A 20671-nucleotide genomic window follows, 5' to 3' on the forward strand; every position below is an offset into this window, starting at 1 on the left:
GTAAGCCTTGTTCGCGCACTTAACACATTCGATCGCTCACTACAATTACTTATGCTTTATGTAACCGACCTGAAAGGTGCGAATGGCCACTGGGCGAATACTGACGGGCTGTAGATGTAAGATGATTTAGAACTAAGTCAATGAACTCATCATCTTTCTCGCGTTTGTCCCGGCTTTTCGCTACGGCTAATGGGAAGGTCCGCTTGACAACTAATCCCAAGAATTAGCGTAGACATTACGGTAGGTACTTATGGCGTTATTAATAAACGCGCTACATGCCTGAATTAGCTGTTAATCGTTTGTCTGTATCTGTTATTTTGTAAAAAAGCGACTGGACATCTGACTTTTCAACCCAGAGGGGAAACTAAGCCTTATTGAGATTAGTCTGGTTTCCTCATGATGTCATGATGTTATCCGACACTGAAAAGCGGCTGGGAAATATCAAATAATGTGTCGTAGGTACAAAAGTTTCGAAAAACTCATTGGTATGTGCCGGGGTTTGAACCCGCAACCTCCGGATTTAAAGTCGCACGCTCTTACCGCTAAGCTATCAACTCGCGGCTTTTTGGCGTGTGACTTAGGCCCACTTGCACCAACCTACTAACTCGGTGTTAACCTATGTAACTCATGTAATATTAGAAGGTTTCATATATTACCCAGTCTCAGTACAAAAGGCCATGCATTTTAACGACGTGCAAGTCGAAATCATACCGTCCCCAGTCCCCATGCAGGACATTGTGTAACCTAAAACGGCAGGTGACAGGGTCAACGAACTGTATTGTATTTGCATAATTTTCGTTTATAATTTTATTATACTGACTTTCAGCATACTTTTGTACCGGAAGACGCGGCGTGGGAAGGCAGACTAGATGGACCTACTATCTGGTTAAAGTCGCGGGAAACCATTGGTTGAGGGTAGCGAATGACCGATCGTTGTAGAGATCCTTTCTGGAGCAGTGGACGTTTTTCTGCTGAGATGATGATGATGATGACAGCATTATATTAATTCGTATCATACGTTTTTATATGTCATAACACTCATAATACATATGTATTCGAAAAGTAGATTGGACTTAGTTCTTACAGATACACCTTTAGGAACGTATTTTCAGTACGAATAGATATGGCATTTTGTGCGTCGCTTTTTACAACCTATATCCGGACATATTTAGTTTAGAATCTGGACCCAAATATTTGAACACCGCTTCGCCTTACAAAAGACATCAACGCGTAACATTTGTAAGATAATGCGTTCAAATTTGACCTTTCATATGTGCATGGTGATCAAAAATAGTGAGTTCAAACCGCAGTTATGCTTGTGTATAGAACAGAAAAAATCGTTATCAAAAAAATACTAAAGATGACCAAACATTTGGTCAGGATCCTTATCAAACACAGACAGGTTAACCCTTTTCCAGGCATAGTACGATTTATTGACCACATACGCGCCAATTAATTTCAACTTTAGCATTCCGATTTAAGGTTCAAATTAGATTGCACTTTCGGGACATGTGACTTGTATTCAAATGAATCATCAAAGCTGGATTAATTGGAATATACCTATATATTTGGTTTTCTTTGGAAAACCTTGCAGAATGCTGCGGCCTGGGCAAGGGTTATGAAATAATTCATTGTGTGGCGCGGCGTGCCTAAAACATCATTCTTGTCGGCTTGCCTATTAAAAAAAAGTTTGTTATACAAATTCCAATTGTCTGAAATTATAGACAACGAAAACAATGACAAAAACAGAAAACTATAATATTTAAACAAGAATCAATGAGGTATATATACACAATAACATGAAATATATAAACAAATTGCATAATACCTACTACCTACTCGTAACCACCAACCATACCACCATACCACCAAACCACCATAAAACGACCAACTATGGTCCAAAATCTCCCAACAACTTCTCTTCTCCTGCGTTTAACTAATCAACACAAACAAATTTGTCCTAAAAGGGTCCAAGTTTTTTATAGAAATGGTAAAACAAAATGATAAATTTCGTCACAAAGCAAAGTGTTTTTCATGTGATTATTAATGGGTTTGTCGCGTCGCTTGAAGGGACAATGGTAGTGATTCGGACCACCGGGGCTCACTGAAGATTTATTGCAGGTTTGAGGTGCCTGTTATGATTTTGCATTAGGTAATAAAACTGAGTGTCGTGTCGTATATACTGTATGATGATAGAAGGTAAGTACAGTCTGCTGGAACAAGTTTTACATACAAAACTTCTATTAGGTATCTCTAATTAAGGTAGGTATGTGCCGTTGAGGTGTTCCGTTCTGGTCTTCATCAGCAGTTTCACTTCATCAAATGTTAATGAAAATAAAATAAAGAACATACAATATCATATGCCTATAAGATTTGAGGAGTTACTTCGATTCCTCGTGGATCCCATCATCAGAAGTAGATTTTGACAAAAATAGGACCAATCTGTAAGTAGGTAAGTGTATACTTCCAATCAAAAAATGTTTCCAAATCGGTTCAGAAATAACGGAGTTCTGAGGAAACAAACATTTAGATAATGAAAACAAAAAAACAACTGTATTGCGAACCTCCTCCTTCTGGTATTTAGAAGTCGGTTAAAAAGTTAAACAAGTTAAATACTAGATACGAGTAAGATCAGAGCTGAGAACAAAATGTTTTGTAAATACTTCTGGCTGCGAACCTTGGGCACGGAATCGGAAGGGGACCGGTTCCAAGGAGCTTTGTTTTTATTTCAAACGTCTGCGGCTGCGTAAGTAACTGTAATTATGTCTGGTTGGAAGAGAACGCAAAGCATTAAGTCTACATTATTTAAAAAAAGCATCTGACTATGCCGGTTGTTGTTTAGATTTGAAATCTTAATGTAGATTAAGTGAAATAGCAAATCATTTTACGTTTTATTTGCTCGTCTCCTACTTTGGGGCAAAGGGAACACTAGGGCAAATGAACACTTATATTAGACTGTTATACCTACTGCTACTCTTACCCCACATGACCTTATAGGTACAAAAATGCAATGCACTTTCTTAAAAGACATTTACCTACTTAGACGCATCGCCACCGCCGTTCTAGTCACGAATTTTTAGATCAGATTTTTTACAGAATACTTATCTATCTAAACTACTATAAAGTGGTTAGGTATGTAAAAGTATAGGTATTGGGGCAAGAGAAACACTTGTAGGGAATTAAAACACTTTTTCTCTTACTCTTACCTCAAACAAAATAATCCATGTTTCCCTTACCCCCCATGACCTTATGCAGAAATTTAAGTACTTGAAATTGGACGAAAATTCGGCAACAATTTTGCACGTAGATGAGGGTCACTTTTTAAGTTATTTCCCTTCACCTAACTTATAAGTACTAAATGTACCGAAGTGACCAGTTGGGTAAATGCTGCGATACACGTAAGTACTTGTGAGCTGACCCCTAACCGACTCACAGTTGGCGCGTTCTAGACAGAAGTAAAAGCATCTACAAACGCTACCTAAACACTAACTGCTGCACCTTGTCCTACATCCAGACTGATGTCTCAAAACGTTAACCTCTTGAAAGTTAAAAGCTTTGTATTTCAACAAAAGCGAATAATTTTAGCTGTGTATTACAACTTACCGGTTAAATTGTAATTCCAATATTCCGAAAAAAGCACAACACTAAAAACTTTCGTTCGGAAATTAGTGTAACTATCAATTCCAATTTAACCTCACTAGCACTACTTTCGAATGCGGGTAGGAGCGACACGAACGCGCGCGGAGACGGTCCACCGGGTACTGAAGAAGTGAGGAGACACGTCACTGGCGCGAGCGCAGGCTCACCTTTACTTTGACGTGTAGCACGACTGATGACTGTTGATACTTAGCTTAGTGATAAAACCTTTTTAATTTAGGTTTATTTTTGTATTATTATCAACAGACGTCGACGGTTAGCGATTACTGTTCCCTACCATCTCCAGGTTTGTCTTAAATGCGATTATGTTACATCGTGATCGTGATTCCTGTTTTATTCCAACTTTAAAGTTAGCCTATGAGCTTAAGATTAAACGTTGCCTTAAATGAGTTCCCAGTTGAGAATCGTACATGTGGCTTCTTGTTTTGTCAGGAGCCCCCGAGGAACTTTCCGAGGATCGTTCCATTCTATAGATACAAAAAGTAAAAACTTTGCTGACTTCCGTTTCCTGCGGTAGCAATATGGTTGTATTTTTATCGCCTGTCACTAAACCTGTCTGTCACTTTCGCACTTTCATACTTGTTAGAACGTGACAGGTATGGGGACAGAGGATAAAAAATATAAAAATGCGACCGTGCTCAGCTCGCTGGACCAGCCCTACATGGGTCGAAACAGACGGTTTTCGGAAGTGGTCCAAGAGTGCATAAGAACACGCGAGGTAGTCAAATGCAACCACGCATACCTTGCGTGTTCCTGTGCGTGCTTCTGTGTCATATTTCTTAACCTAATAAATAAAAAGATTTATTAATTTCATAGAATAGTAAATTGCAAATTAGGACAATTTTAATAATGTCATGCAGTAGTAAATTGAATTTCAACAATTTTCATGCAATAATTGAATTACTTAACTAATATTCCTATTCTAAATTTTTTTAATATTCCTCTTAATTTAATAGTATTTCTTATTCTCAGTATTATTTAATACAAAAAAATTGCTATGCAACTGTATATTATATGGATCCCGTTCGGGTAAAAGCCTCCTCCAAAGAATTCCATTTGTCTCTGTTTTTTGCTGCATTTATCCAATGTTGACCCGCAATTGAAACTATTTCATCCTGCCACCTGTCATTTGGCCGACCTTTGCCTCTAGAGCCATGCCATGAGGTCCTGCTCGTTTTGTTGCAGTTGATGTCCATCTGTCATCGCTGTATCTTGCAATATGGCCGGCCCATTTCCATTTCAAGCTTTGAGAAAAATGTAGAGCATCTTTAAAGTTTGTTCGCTTACGTATTTCCGTGTTTCTTATTTTGTCTCTGAGCTTGATGCGTAAACTACTTCTTTCCATTTTTCTTTGTGTAATTTGGATTTGTGATTTAATTTTGTGGTCAAATATCCAGGTTTGACAGCCATACGTCAGGCAAGGCAGGATGGAAGAATCCATTACAATTACAATTTTCTTTGTTGTAATAGGTAATGTTCGTGCTTTCAGTATTTCCTTGTGTGCCCAAAACTTCTTCCATGCGACAGCAGCTATCCTACGGTTCACTTCCTCTATGTTTCTTTCAGATTTGAATGATATTAGCCTAATTACAACTATATTAAATATATTAAAACGGGTCACTCACGTATTTTAAGTCGATTTAGTCTGTAATCTAACGGAAGTTTTGTAATTAAAATTGCTATTAACGAGTGTCAGTATCAATCAGGGCGGTAACATTATGTCTGTTTCGCTACACCTAACTAATTTAGCAACCTAAGCAATCAAAATGTGGGCAAAAACCGTTAAGGATTGATTTAATGTTTATTTTTTTTTGTCATAAAAATGCCTCATGCCTGCAAAGTATCAAGCAGTGTCAGCATCTCGGCCTCGATACCGCGCCGCGCCTCGCTCCATCTAGCTATCTGTTTCACATTAGTAAAACGCTGGCCAAAGACGGATGAACGCAAAAACGCATCAATACCTCAAATTATTATCATCATCCTAAATTGGTCGATCATTACGGTTAGCTTCGGTTTAACTGGATATTTTAGGCTTTTTGAGTTGGTCCTTTTTTTATACCACGTCGGTGGCAATCAAGCATACGGCCCGCCTGATGGTAAGCAGTTACCGTAGCCTATGGACGCCTGCAACACCGGAGATATTACACGCGCGTTACCGACCCTTGGTCTTCATTACATCGAACATACTCATGATTTTACACAGTTACCAAGAAGCCCAGTATACAGAATCTACCTGCTGTACGAATTCTTTAAATCATTTTGAATTAAAAACAATTTGATAATAAATTATTCAAAATCTACCTATTGTCCTCTATTAACCCTAGAGAATAAGAGCCCAACTTGATGTGGTTGGGTTTTTAGGGTTTTTGTTTTATCAAGTCCGTCCGTCCGCCTGTCCATATATTAAGTCGCAGTGATGAAAGTTACCTACATACCTACACTTTAATGAAAATGGGACCACAGGTGTATTTTGTAAGCCGCTACTTACCTAGTTTAGAAGTTAACTTAATTAGGAGGGCACTCCATACAACTAAAAGTTAAAAAAAACATTCACTATGGCTTTCTCATGTCGTACGAAAGTACGGAACCCTTAATTATGCGTGGTCCACCATTTCGCAAAAAACGGCAAAAAAATAACGTTTGTTGTATGGGACCCCACTTTAAAATTCATTTTAATCTGTGTTTAATATTAGTTGTTATAGCGGCAACAGAAATACATCATCTGTGAAAATTTTAACTGTCTAGCTATCATGGTTCATGACTCATGAGACACAAACAGACAGACGGACAGTGGACTCTTAGTAATAGGGTCCCGTTTTTACCCTTTGGGTACGGAACCCTAAAAACTATCATATGACGAGAAAGCAAAAAACTGACCAAGTGCGAGTCGGATTCGCCCACCGAGGGTTCCGTACTTTTTAGTATTTGTTGTTATAGCGGCAACAGAAATACATTATCTGTGAAAATTTCAACTGTCTAGGAGTCTTAGTAATAGGGTCCCGTTTTTACCCTTTGGGTACGGTAAAAAGAGATCTCCATCGCCAGGTTTCACACTATCTCCATATCGGTCACATATCATCTAAATCGGTTCAGCGGTTTAATCGTGAAGAGAACAGACAGACATACATCATCATCATAATTTAAGAGCATGGCTCTTGTCGGTGGAGTATGCGCCAGTTTTCTCGGTCCTCGGTCAGTATGATGTCAGTCAATGAAAATAGACATACATACATATGTATTAATTAGTAAGGATATTTTCTATTCCATTTAAATCGATGTGAATTAAACATAACTTGCATACTCATTGAGGTTTAATGCCATAGTAAAATAAATTATACTCATTTAGATAACCCTCAAGTTCCTACAAAAGTGCCCGTTAGAGTTAAACCACGGTTACACTACACATTACCATATTTTGCCGATAACTACATTACATTACAAGCTAGTGTTAAGGTAACAAGACCCTTGAAATTTTATCTGATTTGATATCTTATTGCAAGGGAGCAAGGTGCATAATTACTTACACTTTTAAACTTCACTATACACATATTTAGGTTTGGATTATGTTGGTAATGACCATAATTATAATCTAATAAATAACTATGGTACCGACGCCTGGGGCACTCTTCACTTAAGTATGTTTTCTACTTAAGATATTTCCAATTTCCTTGGTATGGCAATAAGGTGTAAGGGCATTTCATTTTTATTTAAAGTTTTACCCCTAACTTGCATTTCAGATTTTGGAGTTTTTAATATTATTTCCACTTACTACTTAGAATCACGAGCTCTTTCGATCGAGTATTCGATGCTGATACGAGAAAATAAGTGTTCCCAAAATTTGTTACTTTTTAGGGTTCCGTCCCCAAAGGGTAAAAACGGGACCCTATTACTAAGACTCCGCTGTCCGTCTGTCTGTCTGTCACCAGGCTGTATCTCATGAACCGTGATAGCTAGAAAGTTGAAATTTTCACAGATGATGTATTTCTGTTGCCGCTATAACAACAAATACTAAAAACAGAATAATATAAATATTTAAATGGGGCTCCCATACAACAAACGTGATTTTTTTGCTGTTTTTTTCCGTAATGGTACGGAACCCTTCGTGCGCGAGTCCGACTCGCACTTGGCCGGTTTTTTTTTTGTCCATTTTGTTACGGTCATAGAAGGTTGTCTAACAAAAAAGACCAAAAAAATTGAGGACAAAAAATTTCTTAGTAAAAATCGAAAAAGCTCCTGATATTGAGTAGAAATAATAATAAGACTTATAAAAAATCGCAAGTCTAACACAACAATTTTAGGTACAACTTTAAATAGAAATGCCCATAAACAACTAAAAACGACAGTCACTTTCAATTGAAAATGATTACGAAATCAAAACTGGTTTTCAGAATCAGAGAGGATCACTATTAATATACTAGTTAGAGCTATGGTATATATGTATAAGTAAAAAACGGCCAAGTGCGAGTCGGACTACCAAAGGGTAACACGATATAGTTTAAAAAACTTTATTTTTTAATTTTCTCATTTACCCCCCAAAAGTGACCATGTTTAAAATTCATTTGTTTACGTTACCTACATGTTCGTCTTTGGGCCACAAACTTACATATGTATACCAAATTTCAACATAATTGGTACAGTAGTTTTGGAGAATATTTAGGCTACGACAGACGGACAGACAGACGCACGAGTGATCCTATAAGGGTTCCGTTTTTTCCTTTTGAGGTACGGAATCCTAAAAAGTAACAACTGTTGGGTTATTTCTAACTCAGAATAAATCCATACTAATATTATAAATGCGAAAGTCTGTCTGTCTGTCTGTGTGTTACCTGTTCACGCTTAAACCGCTGAACCGATTTAGTTGAAATTTGGCATAAAGACAGTTTGAGTTCCGGGGAATTAAGTACATAGGATAGTTTTCATCCCGAATATCATGGGTGAAAAGCAGGGCGGAATCATGGTGGAATTGAGGTAATTAATGAATTGCCTGATAATTTGTGTGCATATTATGCTCAAATTGAATAATTGCTAATATTGCTATTAGACTTTCCGGGCGCTAAACTCACTCTAGCTGCTGTTACTGATTCCACGCAGACGAAGTCGCGGGCAAAAGCTAGTAATAAATATTACACAAATTGAAAAGTCCCACAGTAAGCTCAATAAGGCGTGTGTTGTGGATACTTAGACTAAGATATAATTAGGTATATAATATATAAATATTTACTTACTTTTTGTCCCAAAAGTCTTCCATAATATGTACCTATTATTTATGTATAGGTACCTACTTATTAAAATGTTGTCTTATTGATGTCGGATTCTTATGTGACACTTTGGTTGGTAGAATGCTTCTTTAACAAGATCCGCAGCCTCGCACCATCCACAGCCACTTTCCAATTCAAAAACACATTTTTGATTTTCGAATAACAGTTCAACACTTTCTTCTGAAATATCATTGACCACGGGACAAATTTTACGATAATAGGTACAGTCGCCATCACATATATCGGAGCGGCCAAGGTGCTCACAAATATCTGAACACGCCTCTATTGTCAAGGCGCTAGGTGCGTGTTCAGATATTTTTGAGCACCTCGGCCGCTCCGATATATCTGATGGCGAGTGTACTTACGACGAGTCAGTATGTGGGTCGCAACCTGCCGATCGTAAACTTGGAACCGGTCACCGGTCTGCGCTGATCTTTCCAAAATTATAGAGAGCGTTTCACTCGCGTACGACAGGTCGAATCAAAGAACAACTGGTTATTTTTAGGGTTCCGTACCTAAAGGGTAAAACGGGACCCTATTACTAAGACTCCGCTGTTCGTCCGTCTGTCACCAGGCTGTATCTCATGAACCGTGATAGTTAGACAGTTGAAATTTTCACAGATGTATTTCTGTTGTCGCTATAACAACAAATACTAAGAACATAATAAAATAAATATTTGTTCAGTAAGCAAAAAATCACGTTTGTTGTATGGGAGCCCCCCATACAACAAACGTGATTTTTTGCCGTTTTTTGCGTAATGGTCGATGAGGCCGACTCGCACTTTGCCGGTTTTTTTTTTAATATGGGAGGCAAACGAGCAGACGAATCGCCTGATGGTAAGCAATTACCGGCGCCCATGGACACCCTCAACACCAGTTGCCGTGCCGGCATTTAACATGGTCGTACGCTCTTTTCTTCAAGGTTTGAACGTCGCGTCGTATCAGTCCGGAAATACTGCGGGCGGGGCGATAGTTCATTCCACAGTTTAGCTGCGAGAGGCATAATACATACCTAACTTTTGTGCATAATGAAATGGGGCCTGGAATTCTGGAAGATCTGTCTTCAGTCTTTAGGCCACAAAATCGTAGGAATAATATAGTTAAGTGAGGAGGCGAACTCCAATACCCCAACAATTATAATACAATTTTTACAGACTGGACTGAACCTTAATGAAATTTAACTTTCGTATATTCTTGCTGACAAGTAGGTAATAACTTTCAAAAACGAAGCCTAGATATTTTTTACAGACAACATAAAAATATAGGCAAGACTCCATACAGTCCATAAGGGATTCCACCTGTCCAATGTGTATCTACGTCTCACATTTTGCTGAGAGAGTAAGACGCAATCCACATTAGACCAAGATATTGGACAGATGGAATACCAACCTAATAAATATTTTAAAATTTAGGTACCTACTTATTTTATTTTTTCCCCCTCATTGTATGACCTTACTAATGCCAATGTGATGGAGTGGTGATGGATGTTCCGCCGGACTTGTGCTTACATGGAAATGCAGCCTAAAATCTGACCCGAATACAAACCACGTCATTTGAAAGTGCAGTCAAAATATAAAATGACCCGCAGACTACTTTTGTTTCTGTAATATATTTTATAAAATACGAGTAGCACAGAGAGCCATGGAGCGCGCCATGCTCGGCATCAAACTTCAAGACCGAGTGAGGAATGCCGAGATCCGACGCCGCACCAAGGTGCGAGATGTGGGAGACGTCATTACCAAGCTTAAATGGAGTTGGGCGGGACATGTTGCCAGGCAGAGTGATGGCAGGTGGACCAAAATGTTGACAGATTGGTGGCCGCTTTCGGAGGAAAGAAGCGCCTGGCGTCCGTTGGCTCGTTGGGTGGATGACGTTCAAAACGCGGGACACTTTTGGATGAGACTAGTCCAGGACCGGGATAAGTGGCGTACACGAAGAGAGGCCTATGCTCAGCGGTGGGCGATTGAAGGCTAGAATGATGATGATGAATATATTTTACGATTTACTTAAGAGTTCGATTACTTCAAAATATTTATAGCTAGTCGTTGCCAGCAAAAGAAAGGTAGCAGTTTTTGTCATACCAGGACACTCCAGCAAGATAATCATCTTAATACACTTGTAAGCCAACTATCACCCACCCATGTAGGTACTTAGTCAAGATATTATCATGTAAGACGTTCAGAATAAATCATCTTAAAATATACCGTTACTTTAAGAGAACAAATTCCAGCCGCGATATGCGTTCATCCATCTGTCGCCTGGTTGACATGGTTAGTTGTTTTCCAGTTATACAGGGTAACGTCAAAAATATTGTCAGAAAAGCTAATTTTACGGTTTAACTCACGTGTTTTTAGTCAATCAATCAATCAATCAAAAAATTATTGAAAGAACATAGTTGTACCTATTACATAAGGTGATAAACATTTAAAAGAAGCAGAAGCAGTCACTCGCGCGACATGTTTCGGAGAGCCTAGGTCTCAATTTTCAAGCACTAACAGTGCGTGAGTAGCGTTCACGAATCGATGGCCGCGCGCCGCGTACTTAATACACGTATGTGAGTTAAACCAGGCGTGGCTCACCGCGATTTCGTCGTGTCGCTACACAAGTACATGCGGCCCACACCAATTTTGGTGTCTAGCCATAGAGTACTATTAGTTATTTTGTGGCCATAGTAGTATTAGTAGTTGCCGCGCACCGCTACGGAACGGATGCCTGCTCGCGCTTGCGCCACCTAGCGGTCATATCTGTCGTAATAGACGCGTTTTGTTAGAGAGTGAATCTGCTGTACCTAGTACTATTATTTATTGTGGTTAAACCGTAAAATTAGCTTAATGTATGTCTCACGACAGTTTAAATTAGAACATTGACAGAAAACCGCAGCCAAATAACACTAGACCCTACTCATAGTGTTGTGTTCCTGCCGGTGAGTAAGGTTGCCAGTGCTCAACGAGGGTGCGGAGTATTAGGGTCGGCAACGCGCATGTTACCCTCTGGAGTTGCAGGCCACATAAGCTTCGGAGGATGTTTACCATCAGGCGGGCCGCATGCTTGTTTGCCACCGACGTAGTATTAAAAAACACACATTTTCCTCCGCCATAATGTCGATATAACATTGTATTGTTTATAGGTTCTCCAATATTATTTTTATCATCAAATCAACGAACCGCCCATACATATAACACAAATGAGGTGTCTTTTCAAGAGGGCTTATTTTTGTATGGTGTTCATATATAAATAAGCCCTTTTAAATAGCAAAAACATAAGTATTTATCTCAGTTCCAAATAGCTGCATCCTAAGGTAAGGTCAGCCAGCTCTAAAAATATAAAAAGTGAGTCTAGAAACTCTTACACTACATGTTAGATACTCTTATATGGCCGGCGAAAGTGTGCCATGAATACAAGTGGCTCTGGTTCCTAGCTGACCTTACCTTAGGATGGAGCTATTTGGAACTGAGGTAAAAACATAAGTATACCGGAAAAACATCAGTATATATACAGTATTTGGATAGGTAATCACTACATACATAGCTAATAAACTACTTGAATACATAGTATAAAACAAAGTCGCATCCTGCTGTCTGTCTGTCCCTATGTATGCTTAGATCTTTAAAACTACGCAACGGATTTTGATGCGGTTTTCTTAATAGAAAGTGATTCAAGAGGAAGGTTTATATATATATATAATACATCAGCCTTGCACCCGTGCGTAGCCGGGGCGGGTCGCTAGTTTTGGAATAAAACAATCATAATAAACTTAATATAAAGATATATATTTGACACCGTCATCAACTTATATATTATAATAATTAGGTATCAATAGGGAATATTACGCAAAACTCTGCGTAGAGGGCGTCACTAGCACAATCACAAGGGCCTTCCTCGAAACACGAAAATCTAAAGTGCACTGGCGGCAAAACGTTACTGTAATATTCCCTATTATATCTACAACATTTACTACCAGGTAATAGTTAATCGAAGGAGAAAAGGGGGTAAGGTTTAACTTTGGTTAAATTTAATTAACCAATAATATAATACTATGTTCCCAAAACCAATTTAACCAAATAATATTTTTTAATAGTTTATTATTTTGCTTAAGAGGAATAATTATCTGTCAGTTTAAATTGTTTCCATACATTGTATATGCCTCTGATATTAGGTCAGGATAATATAACGTGAACCTGTACTATACCTTAATATTTTTTTTGTTTAAAATATTTCGTTCGTGTCTACTAAAAACCTGAAACTGACAGGGAGTTAATACTGATTAATTCCCCTACTACTTCGATATACTTAGCGATTGACAGTGCTATAGAATCACAAGCACAAGATAAATTAATTATTAGACTAGCAAAGCCGAGATAAAACCATGAACTTAACACGTCTTTTAGTTTACTTGTCTTTGTCTCAATTAATTATTACTCTTAAGCAAATGGGAAACTTAATACTAGTACCCAGTAATACTGTGACTAGATAATATAATGATCGTAAATGACACTAGTAGTCACTTAAACATAAAAGGTACATATTAGAAATATTGAATAAGTTTTCACACAATACAAATGCGAGCAAAATAATAGCCCACAAATATATATAACTATTTAAATGGATAGATTAGATTATTAATATGTATCATTATAGCACTTTATGCGACTAAAAAATAACATTATTTAACACTGAATAAAATACTTGAACAGAAATGATTGATTTGTATAAAATTTAGTGCCACAGTTATGTAATTTTACAGTTAAAATTATTACAAATGTTCATAGTTCATAACATAAAAGGATGACTTTAAAATGGTTACCAAAATAAGTAATTTTGCCTCGATTCGTAACAAACAGTACAACGTACCTACAATGTGACTAGTAATTCGTCTTTTTTTCTTTGACGACATTTAGCTGCGCCATTAAACATATAAAAAAATAAGTTAGTACTTAACACGTACTTTTTTATGTACTGCACCAGACTAAATAAATATGTATTACCATTTCGAAGTCATCCGTATGTCCAAGTTTCTCTTAACGTCGCCTATTTAGCTACCATTTTTAGTGTTATCCTATATATATATGTAGACAACATCACTATTTTCGCATAATACACTAAATGTTGATTGTGATCGATGAAAATGTGTTGTTTTATTGTCAAGTGCATATTTTGTTTATACAATGACGTGTCTTTGTGTATTGTTTATTCAGAATAATCTAGTTTGGTAACTTATAATTGGCAATAATAATATAATTAATGGTTTTAATGCAATGTATAGGTACTGTAGTTCGAAATGAAACTTTAATTTAAACAAATGTGTTATGAGGTAAATAATAAATCTGGCGATGAAATATCTAAGTGATTAGGCCTACCAACTGCTATTGACATAATAAAAGTAAAAACATAATATTGTGTTATTTATATTGGAAGTATGTGTAAAGATTATGTTTCGCTTACAGCCCAGCAAGGGCTATAAATTATATCTAGAAAGTATATTTAAAGTCGTACCTATTCTATGTTAATTGGGTCGATACACTGTTGTCAGATATGTGATTTTATTCACTGGTCCGAATGGATTAGAAAGGTGCATAAAGGAAATAAATAAAAGTATGTTACAATGGCACCCATATTTTAAAGGAACAGTGTACAAGGTAGCATTAAGAAGTGACCACACATTTTAAGGTTAAAATAAACTTTCTTACTAGTTCGGATTATTCCACTTTTAAATATTTGACCGACAGTCGGCCATAAACGACAAAGGTTACAATTGGGTTCTAATAAAATAGTCATGGCGGTCAATAAATTAATTTATAAATTACCATGTATAGTGTTTGTGTCCCTGTGGGGTAAGATTTACCTTCGAGACACATTGTAAACTATAAAACGCTGTCTCTGGCTGCTGATTATTAAAGTGTAGATATAATGAATAAATGTTCATGTGGCAACATTGTTCTTAAAAAAATATCAATAAGCACACAGCCGTACAATAAAACATCAGTCATTTTGTCTATGCACTACCCGATTCCAAAAGAGATCGAGTAGTTAATGCGTTCCGGAATGTAATAAAACATAGACAATTTGAAACCCTAGACTAATTAATTATACTAAACGCTCCGAGTGAAGGAAATCGTACGAGTAGTTTTGTCGTGATTGGAACTCTAAAGATATTAATAGGCGTACGAACCGAACCACGACCTTGGTGCGATCCGAGATAAGATCGACAGTGTGGAAGGTGATTCACCGTATGTCCGATAAGGCCGCAACTATGGGTTAGAGCATCGTGACTTGATCCTGGGTGGACATATATTGCGCCCGGAGGAGTTAAAGTCTCTCGAAACCAAAAAGATCCTGTAGCTGTTTGAAGTTGCAGGTTTGGATCGAGACTTGTTGTTGTTGTTGTTGTTGTTGTGGCGATCACAATAGATCAGAGATGGTCGCAGTGATACATAGGCTCTGGAGCCTTACATAGCCCCTAGAAAAACAAGAAGAAGAATGGGTTAGAGCAACAGAGATATGCGGACTGGACCAAAGTCGTGGTTCGGTGCGGTACTTACGTCTATTAGTACTTTAACGCATGACAACCTGATTGCCGCATAACGTACGATGCCGTTCAGCCTCGTCTAGTTTTAACTGTCCACTTCGAGCGCTTAGTTTATTTATTTTATCTATGCTCGTACACACCCGTAGAACACGATGACTAATTTACACGCAAGTGCGTAACACAAAGTGTGCATTTTATATTCTCATTATAAGTCGTGAAGTGTAAAAATCATAATAATGTGTCAAGTTAGAAATACGCCTACCGTCGGCATTAACATCTTAACAACACTAAGCAACAAATAACTACAAGCGACTAAACCGTTTCCAATATCAATTGTGATCCAAATGCCTCAACCAAAGCCCGAAGAGCAATTTCAACGTATGCATGATACACTTGTACATTTCACCCTCGTCTAAATTGTTGTTCTCGTCCCAATACTTTCTTTCGGCCCTATTGGAAACGGTCTTCATAAACAGTTTACAAAAAATCCTATGCCACACAGACCTCCCGTCTTCCCTTTCCTCGTCACTACAAATTCGACAATCACAATTTCTACTTATTTCTACTACATTGGAAGTATTCGTGGAAATATTTTCATATTTGGCATCACTTGCGCGACGATCAACGTCGTGTATAACGATAGCGGGCAAGTCCCTGGCTTTCGGGGGCGAGACGAACGACAAACTCTCTTGTAACTTTCGAATAGTCGAAGAAATATTTCCGCTACCGAGTTTCATTCCTTGATAGCTATCCTTACGAAGCGTCAAACCTAAAGGAGCCGACTTTGATAAGTTTTCGGCGGATTCGCTTCTTGTAACTTTCACGTTACTCCGTGACGACAAATCTTCGCAACTCTTGAAGTTCGGAACGGTCTGTTTTAGAACCTCCTTCCTTAGATTAACTTCAGTTTTCTTCCTTTCAAATGACAGAGTCCTTTTGAGAGGTATAGCTACTTTTCTTTGTCGTGGAGTATTCTGTTTTTCTTCTTTCTCTCCTACTGGATTGCTCCTAGCAATAGATATGTCCCTATACGCCGGTAGCCGCACTTCGAGTTTTTCTTTTTCAATGTCCTGCCGGGCGTCGGCGCCCGTCTTTTCCTCATCCTTCGCTACGACGGTAGTTTTAAAATCTTGCAAAGAGTCGTGGAACGAAAGGTTCCGCCTCATTTTTCTGATCTGCGGCGATATATCGGTGGAGCTATCGAAGCCTTTGTAGCTATCTTTGAACACGGACCTAGCAATAGATATGTCCCTATACGTCGGTTGCCGCACTTCGAGTTTTTCTTTTTCAATATCCTCCCGGACGACAGCGCCCGTCTTTTCATCATCCTTCGCTACGACAGTCGTTTTAAAATCTTGCAAAGAATCGTGGAACGAAAGATTCCCCCTCAACTTTCTGATCTGCGGCGATATATCGGTGGAGCTATCGAAGCCTTTGTAGCTATCTTTCAACACGGACAGGGCGAGGCCGCTCCCATAAAGAGCGTTATCCCTATCAAAAGATGCGCGCCTGCTTTTCGCTCGCGGAGAAGCGGGGATATCTTCGAAGCTTCTGTACCGTTCCAGGCGGCTGTCCCTGTCCGAGTGCACCGTCCACGCGGAAGAACTACCCACGGACCAATCGGAGCCTAAAGTCTCCAGGTAGTTGAAGATTTCTTTGCCGCCGTCGAGGGAAAGAGACCTCTGGAGAGGGATGTCATGGCCGAGCCTGTCCAGGTAGTCCTCCTCGTCCTTCTCGTCGAACTTGTTGCCGAGCCAGCTGTCGACCTCCTGGTTGTTGAGGTTGAGGTTGAGGAGCTCCTGGCGCAGGTCGAGCTTGGCTCGGGGGTTGTTGATGTCGGAGTAGCGGCGCGACTTGGGCTTGTGCTTGGCGGCGGAGGCGGCGGAGGCGGCGGTGTTGGGGTCGGAGTGCCTACGTGGAGGCGGCGGCAGCGCCAGGAGCGGCGGATATCTTGCTCGCGAGGGAAGACAGCGAGCGCCGCGGGAGCCCCACGGCGATGTCAGACTCAGCAAAGAGCTTGCGAAAACTGGAAAACGAACATACTTTAGGCGCACACCGAATATCAACATTTTCCATTATCATCTAAATATTCTAAATAAACTTTACTAAAGTTAAGCTTAGTGCCCTGGTCGTATTAGTTTGTTCGTAGACCATTAGGATAGGGTCGGTCCGATATGAATTTTCCTCCTAGCTCTTAGTTTTCACTCGCTCACACCTTTCTTTTCATATCGTCTTTCACATAACTAATACCTAACGCATGAAAAAATAACTTCAGAGATTTACTAATAATAAAAATAAATATGGAAAATAATAGTAAAGTAACACACCTGTAGGTAAGACACTAATGTAATGTGGATGTCTTAATACCGAAATCTTAATCACTTTTTTTAAATATTATTTTAAAAGCTCTCCAAATATCTAGACTAGTATTTTCCCAAAATATGGATCGCGACTCATTAGTGGGTCGCGAGCGAATATTGAGTGGGCCCTGAAACTACTAGGGCATCTGAGCGTTATCAATAATATTTTAAGCCCCCTTTTTAAGATGGCCAAGAGGTGGGTCCCAAATTTTGGCAGTTTTTGTTAGGTGGTCAACTTTGGGAACCTCCGATCTAGACTCTTTGTTCTCTTCGTAATCATTACATGAAACATTTTATACCCAATCTAGAAAACCCTTCGAACACTAAAATCTAATCAAATAAAAGAATAAAGCGTTTTTGGCCACGATGTTCCCATTGCCGTCCAGTTTTTACAAATCACTAAGGTCTGTTTTTTTATTCCGTAGACCAAAATGACGTTTCATGTGTAAGACATGACATTTCTTAGTACCACATGAAATGTCATTTTAGTATACGGAATAAAAACAGAATATAGTATCAGGACCAATAACTATTCATCAAAGGACAGATTTACCTAAAAATAATATAGAAATAGCTTACACGCGTAAATCCCTGTTAGTTGTCACACCCGTCATACCTCAGTCCTCAGTACCAAGGGCCGAAAGAGATCCTCGGCGGCGGCGACCGGCGTCCCTCATTCTTCGTCGTCAGCGCCAACCAAAACCTTGCACAACCACTTTGTCAGGAGGGTTTATTAAAATAAAGGTGCGTACGGCGAGAGGGTTAAAATGTGTGTTAGAGAAAATGTAAGGAAAAAAATGAATAGTAACAGGTGTTAAATGTAACAGTTTCTTTTGTTAAGAAAGTAAAATAGCAACAGATGTTGAGTATCGAAATATGTTTGTTATTTATGTAAGTAACTTCCTTGATTTTATCAAAATGCCATTAGTGGACAAGTATTTTTCATATTCATGCATTTTAAATGTTAAAACATCTGGAATGTTGTAAAGGTAGACCTGCGTATGCAGGCATGTCTAGTAAACCACATCAATTCGTGCATTTCAATGTGAGATTGATGCTTAACATTCTAGAAATCAAATTGAAATGCCAACACGTTTTAGTTTTCATGCACACAAGTAAGAAGTCTCCAGAGTCAAATGATCAGTGCTCTTTGCTATCATTGCTATAGTAGACGCAAACCAAACTGACGACCGGGGTCATATATCTATCTCCCTCACCCTACCTTCGACCACGCGTGCGTGAATGAGAAGTTTTACGAATCCGGTCGTCAGCTTGGTTTGCGTCTAATATAGTGCAAATGAGTGATATTTTTGGCAATGAAAATTCTACTTTAGCTGGCTAGAAATAAGATTGTTTTTTCTTTGAGCCAGCAAGACAAAGACGTAAAGGTACTGATGATTTTTACAATGCAAACTATACCCTAGCTTTGACATGGAAGTACTTTGCTTTCCTCGATTTTTAGCTTAGAAATCAACTAAATAAAAAAAAGAAAATAAAAAAGGTATATAAACAAGGGAATAGGGAAGTGGTCAAGCGAAATAAGCATTTGACTCGAGTGCAATAGGTATCAGAATACCATGCGACCGTGCTCCGTGTTACGATGGTTCCGTGGCATTGCGATCTCTTTCGGCCCTGGTGCCATTTTTCATTCAATTCACCTAAAATAACTAAAATATTTTTGAAAACCAAACAATTATAATTATCATGCCTTTAAAATACCCAAAAATTCTAAATAGTATACTGAAAAAAGTACCAGAACCAAATACCCGATGAAATTATGTAAGACAAACCAATACCATAGTTTACGTGCTTGAAAACGTTATTTTGAAAAATATGTACAAGAGTAAGTCACTTAGATATTCTTGACATTAAGGCCCCGTAGGTTTGAGCTCTTCTCTCACTCTCACTTAGGCGTAAGCGTGAGCGAGACAGATGTTCGCGCTACAAATTTTTAAAGTGCGTTTGTGACCTATCGTGATTTTTTCTATCCATCGAGCAGAAGTCAATCATCAAAATTTGAATCGATGAAGTCACTAGAGAACATCCTCAAGATTGCTAATTAAATTTTTGGCAACCGTATTGTCATCTAAAACAGCTGTACGATTTTTAAGAAACCGCTCTCTGAACCTACGGCACCTTATGTAAGAAGAAAATGCGGACCATGCTACGCACGAATACTAAGCCTGCACAATGTATTAAATTTTATTATAACGGTATGTATTAAAATTAAAAGAATTTAAATATATATATTTTTATTCTATTGTAGCTTAACTCTATTTACAGCACAAATCAACGTAACAATATCAAAATCAGGAACTTGTTTTCTTAAGTTACTATAATATAAATGTTATAACGTTGCGCGTTGTTATAAAGACAACGTAGTATCAGTATTTGAATGATCAAATAACGAAGTTAATAACGTTAAGTAATACGAAACGGTTTCCAGCAAAATAATATACGGTCATGAAATTGATATATTTATACCGTTATCAAAGCATAGAATGTGCCGCAGTGGGTTTTTGACTATTGTATTATTTAAGAAAAACAATTTAATAATTTGTAATAAATAATTTAAATAAAACTATTTTAACGTGTACGGTTTTTTGTAAATTCGTTAGTCAATTTGACAACACCATTTAAATAGTTTTGTTTAAATGTAAAAATACTGATATGAGTTTTTAGTTTGGAACTATGTACATGTGAAAATGTTTGCAAGTAAGTACCTAGAGCTGTATATCCAATATGTGATATGAAGAAGAGAAAGAACATGGCAAGTTACAACATACACAAAATGTCACGATGTACAAAAACACAGCGTTATTGTAAAAAAAAAAAATATTCCCCATTCATTAGTACATTTCCTGAAGCCT

The 20671-nt window shown here is 38.2% G+C and overlaps 3 protein-coding genes across 11 annotated transcripts in view; all 3 read right to left on the reverse strand.

The window, feature by feature from the left end:
• The window catches only part of LOC134750080 (zinc finger CCCH domain-containing protein 13), an 86640-nt gene extending 82871 nt beyond the window's left edge, over window positions 1-3769 (reverse strand). For 3 of the 4 annotated variants that reach the window (XM_063685171.1, XM_063685170.1, XM_063685169.1), the window contains exon 1: window positions 3604-3769. The gene's annotated coding sequence lies outside the window, so the exon portion shown is untranslated. The remainder of the gene's footprint in view (window positions 1-3603) is intronic. The other variant, XM_063685172.1, reaches the window with a different exon arrangement.
• A 9331-nt stretch (window positions 3770-13100) lies between these two features.
• Window positions 13101-17140, reverse strand: LOC134750307 (uncharacterized). Its single transcript, XM_063685471.1, has 2 exons — window positions 17122-17140; window positions 13101-17068 (listed from the first exon to the last, which is right to left on the reverse strand). Exons 1-2 carry the CDS (start codon window positions 17138-17140, stop codon window positions 15771-15773), a joined length of 1317 nt encoding a protein of 438 aa, XP_063541541.1. The 3' UTR covers window positions 13101-15770.
• A 74-nt stretch (window positions 17141-17214) lies between these two features.
• The window catches only part of LOC134750006 (RILP-like protein homolog), a 34448-nt gene continuing 30991 nt past the window's right edge, over window positions 17215-20671 (reverse strand). For 4 of the 6 annotated variants that reach the window (XM_063685062.1, XM_063685061.1, XM_063685059.1 and 1 more), the window contains one exon: window positions 17215-17467. In XM_063685062.1, the coding sequence (XP_063541132.1) occupies window positions 17353-17467 (115 nt within the window). In that variant the 3' untranslated portion in view covers window positions 17215-17352. Of the gene's footprint in view, window positions 17468-18380; window positions 18505-20671 lie in introns of all 6 variants that reach the window. The other 2 variants (XM_063685057.1, XM_063685058.1) reach the window with 2 other exon arrangements.

Source organism: Cydia strobilella, chromosome 19 (genome assembly GCF_947568885.1).
Source record: "Cydia strobilella chromosome 19, ilCydStro3.1, whole genome shotgun sequence".
In the NCBI taxonomy this organism is placed as follows: Eukaryota; Metazoa; Arthropoda; class Insecta; order Lepidoptera; family Tortricidae; genus Cydia; species Cydia strobilella.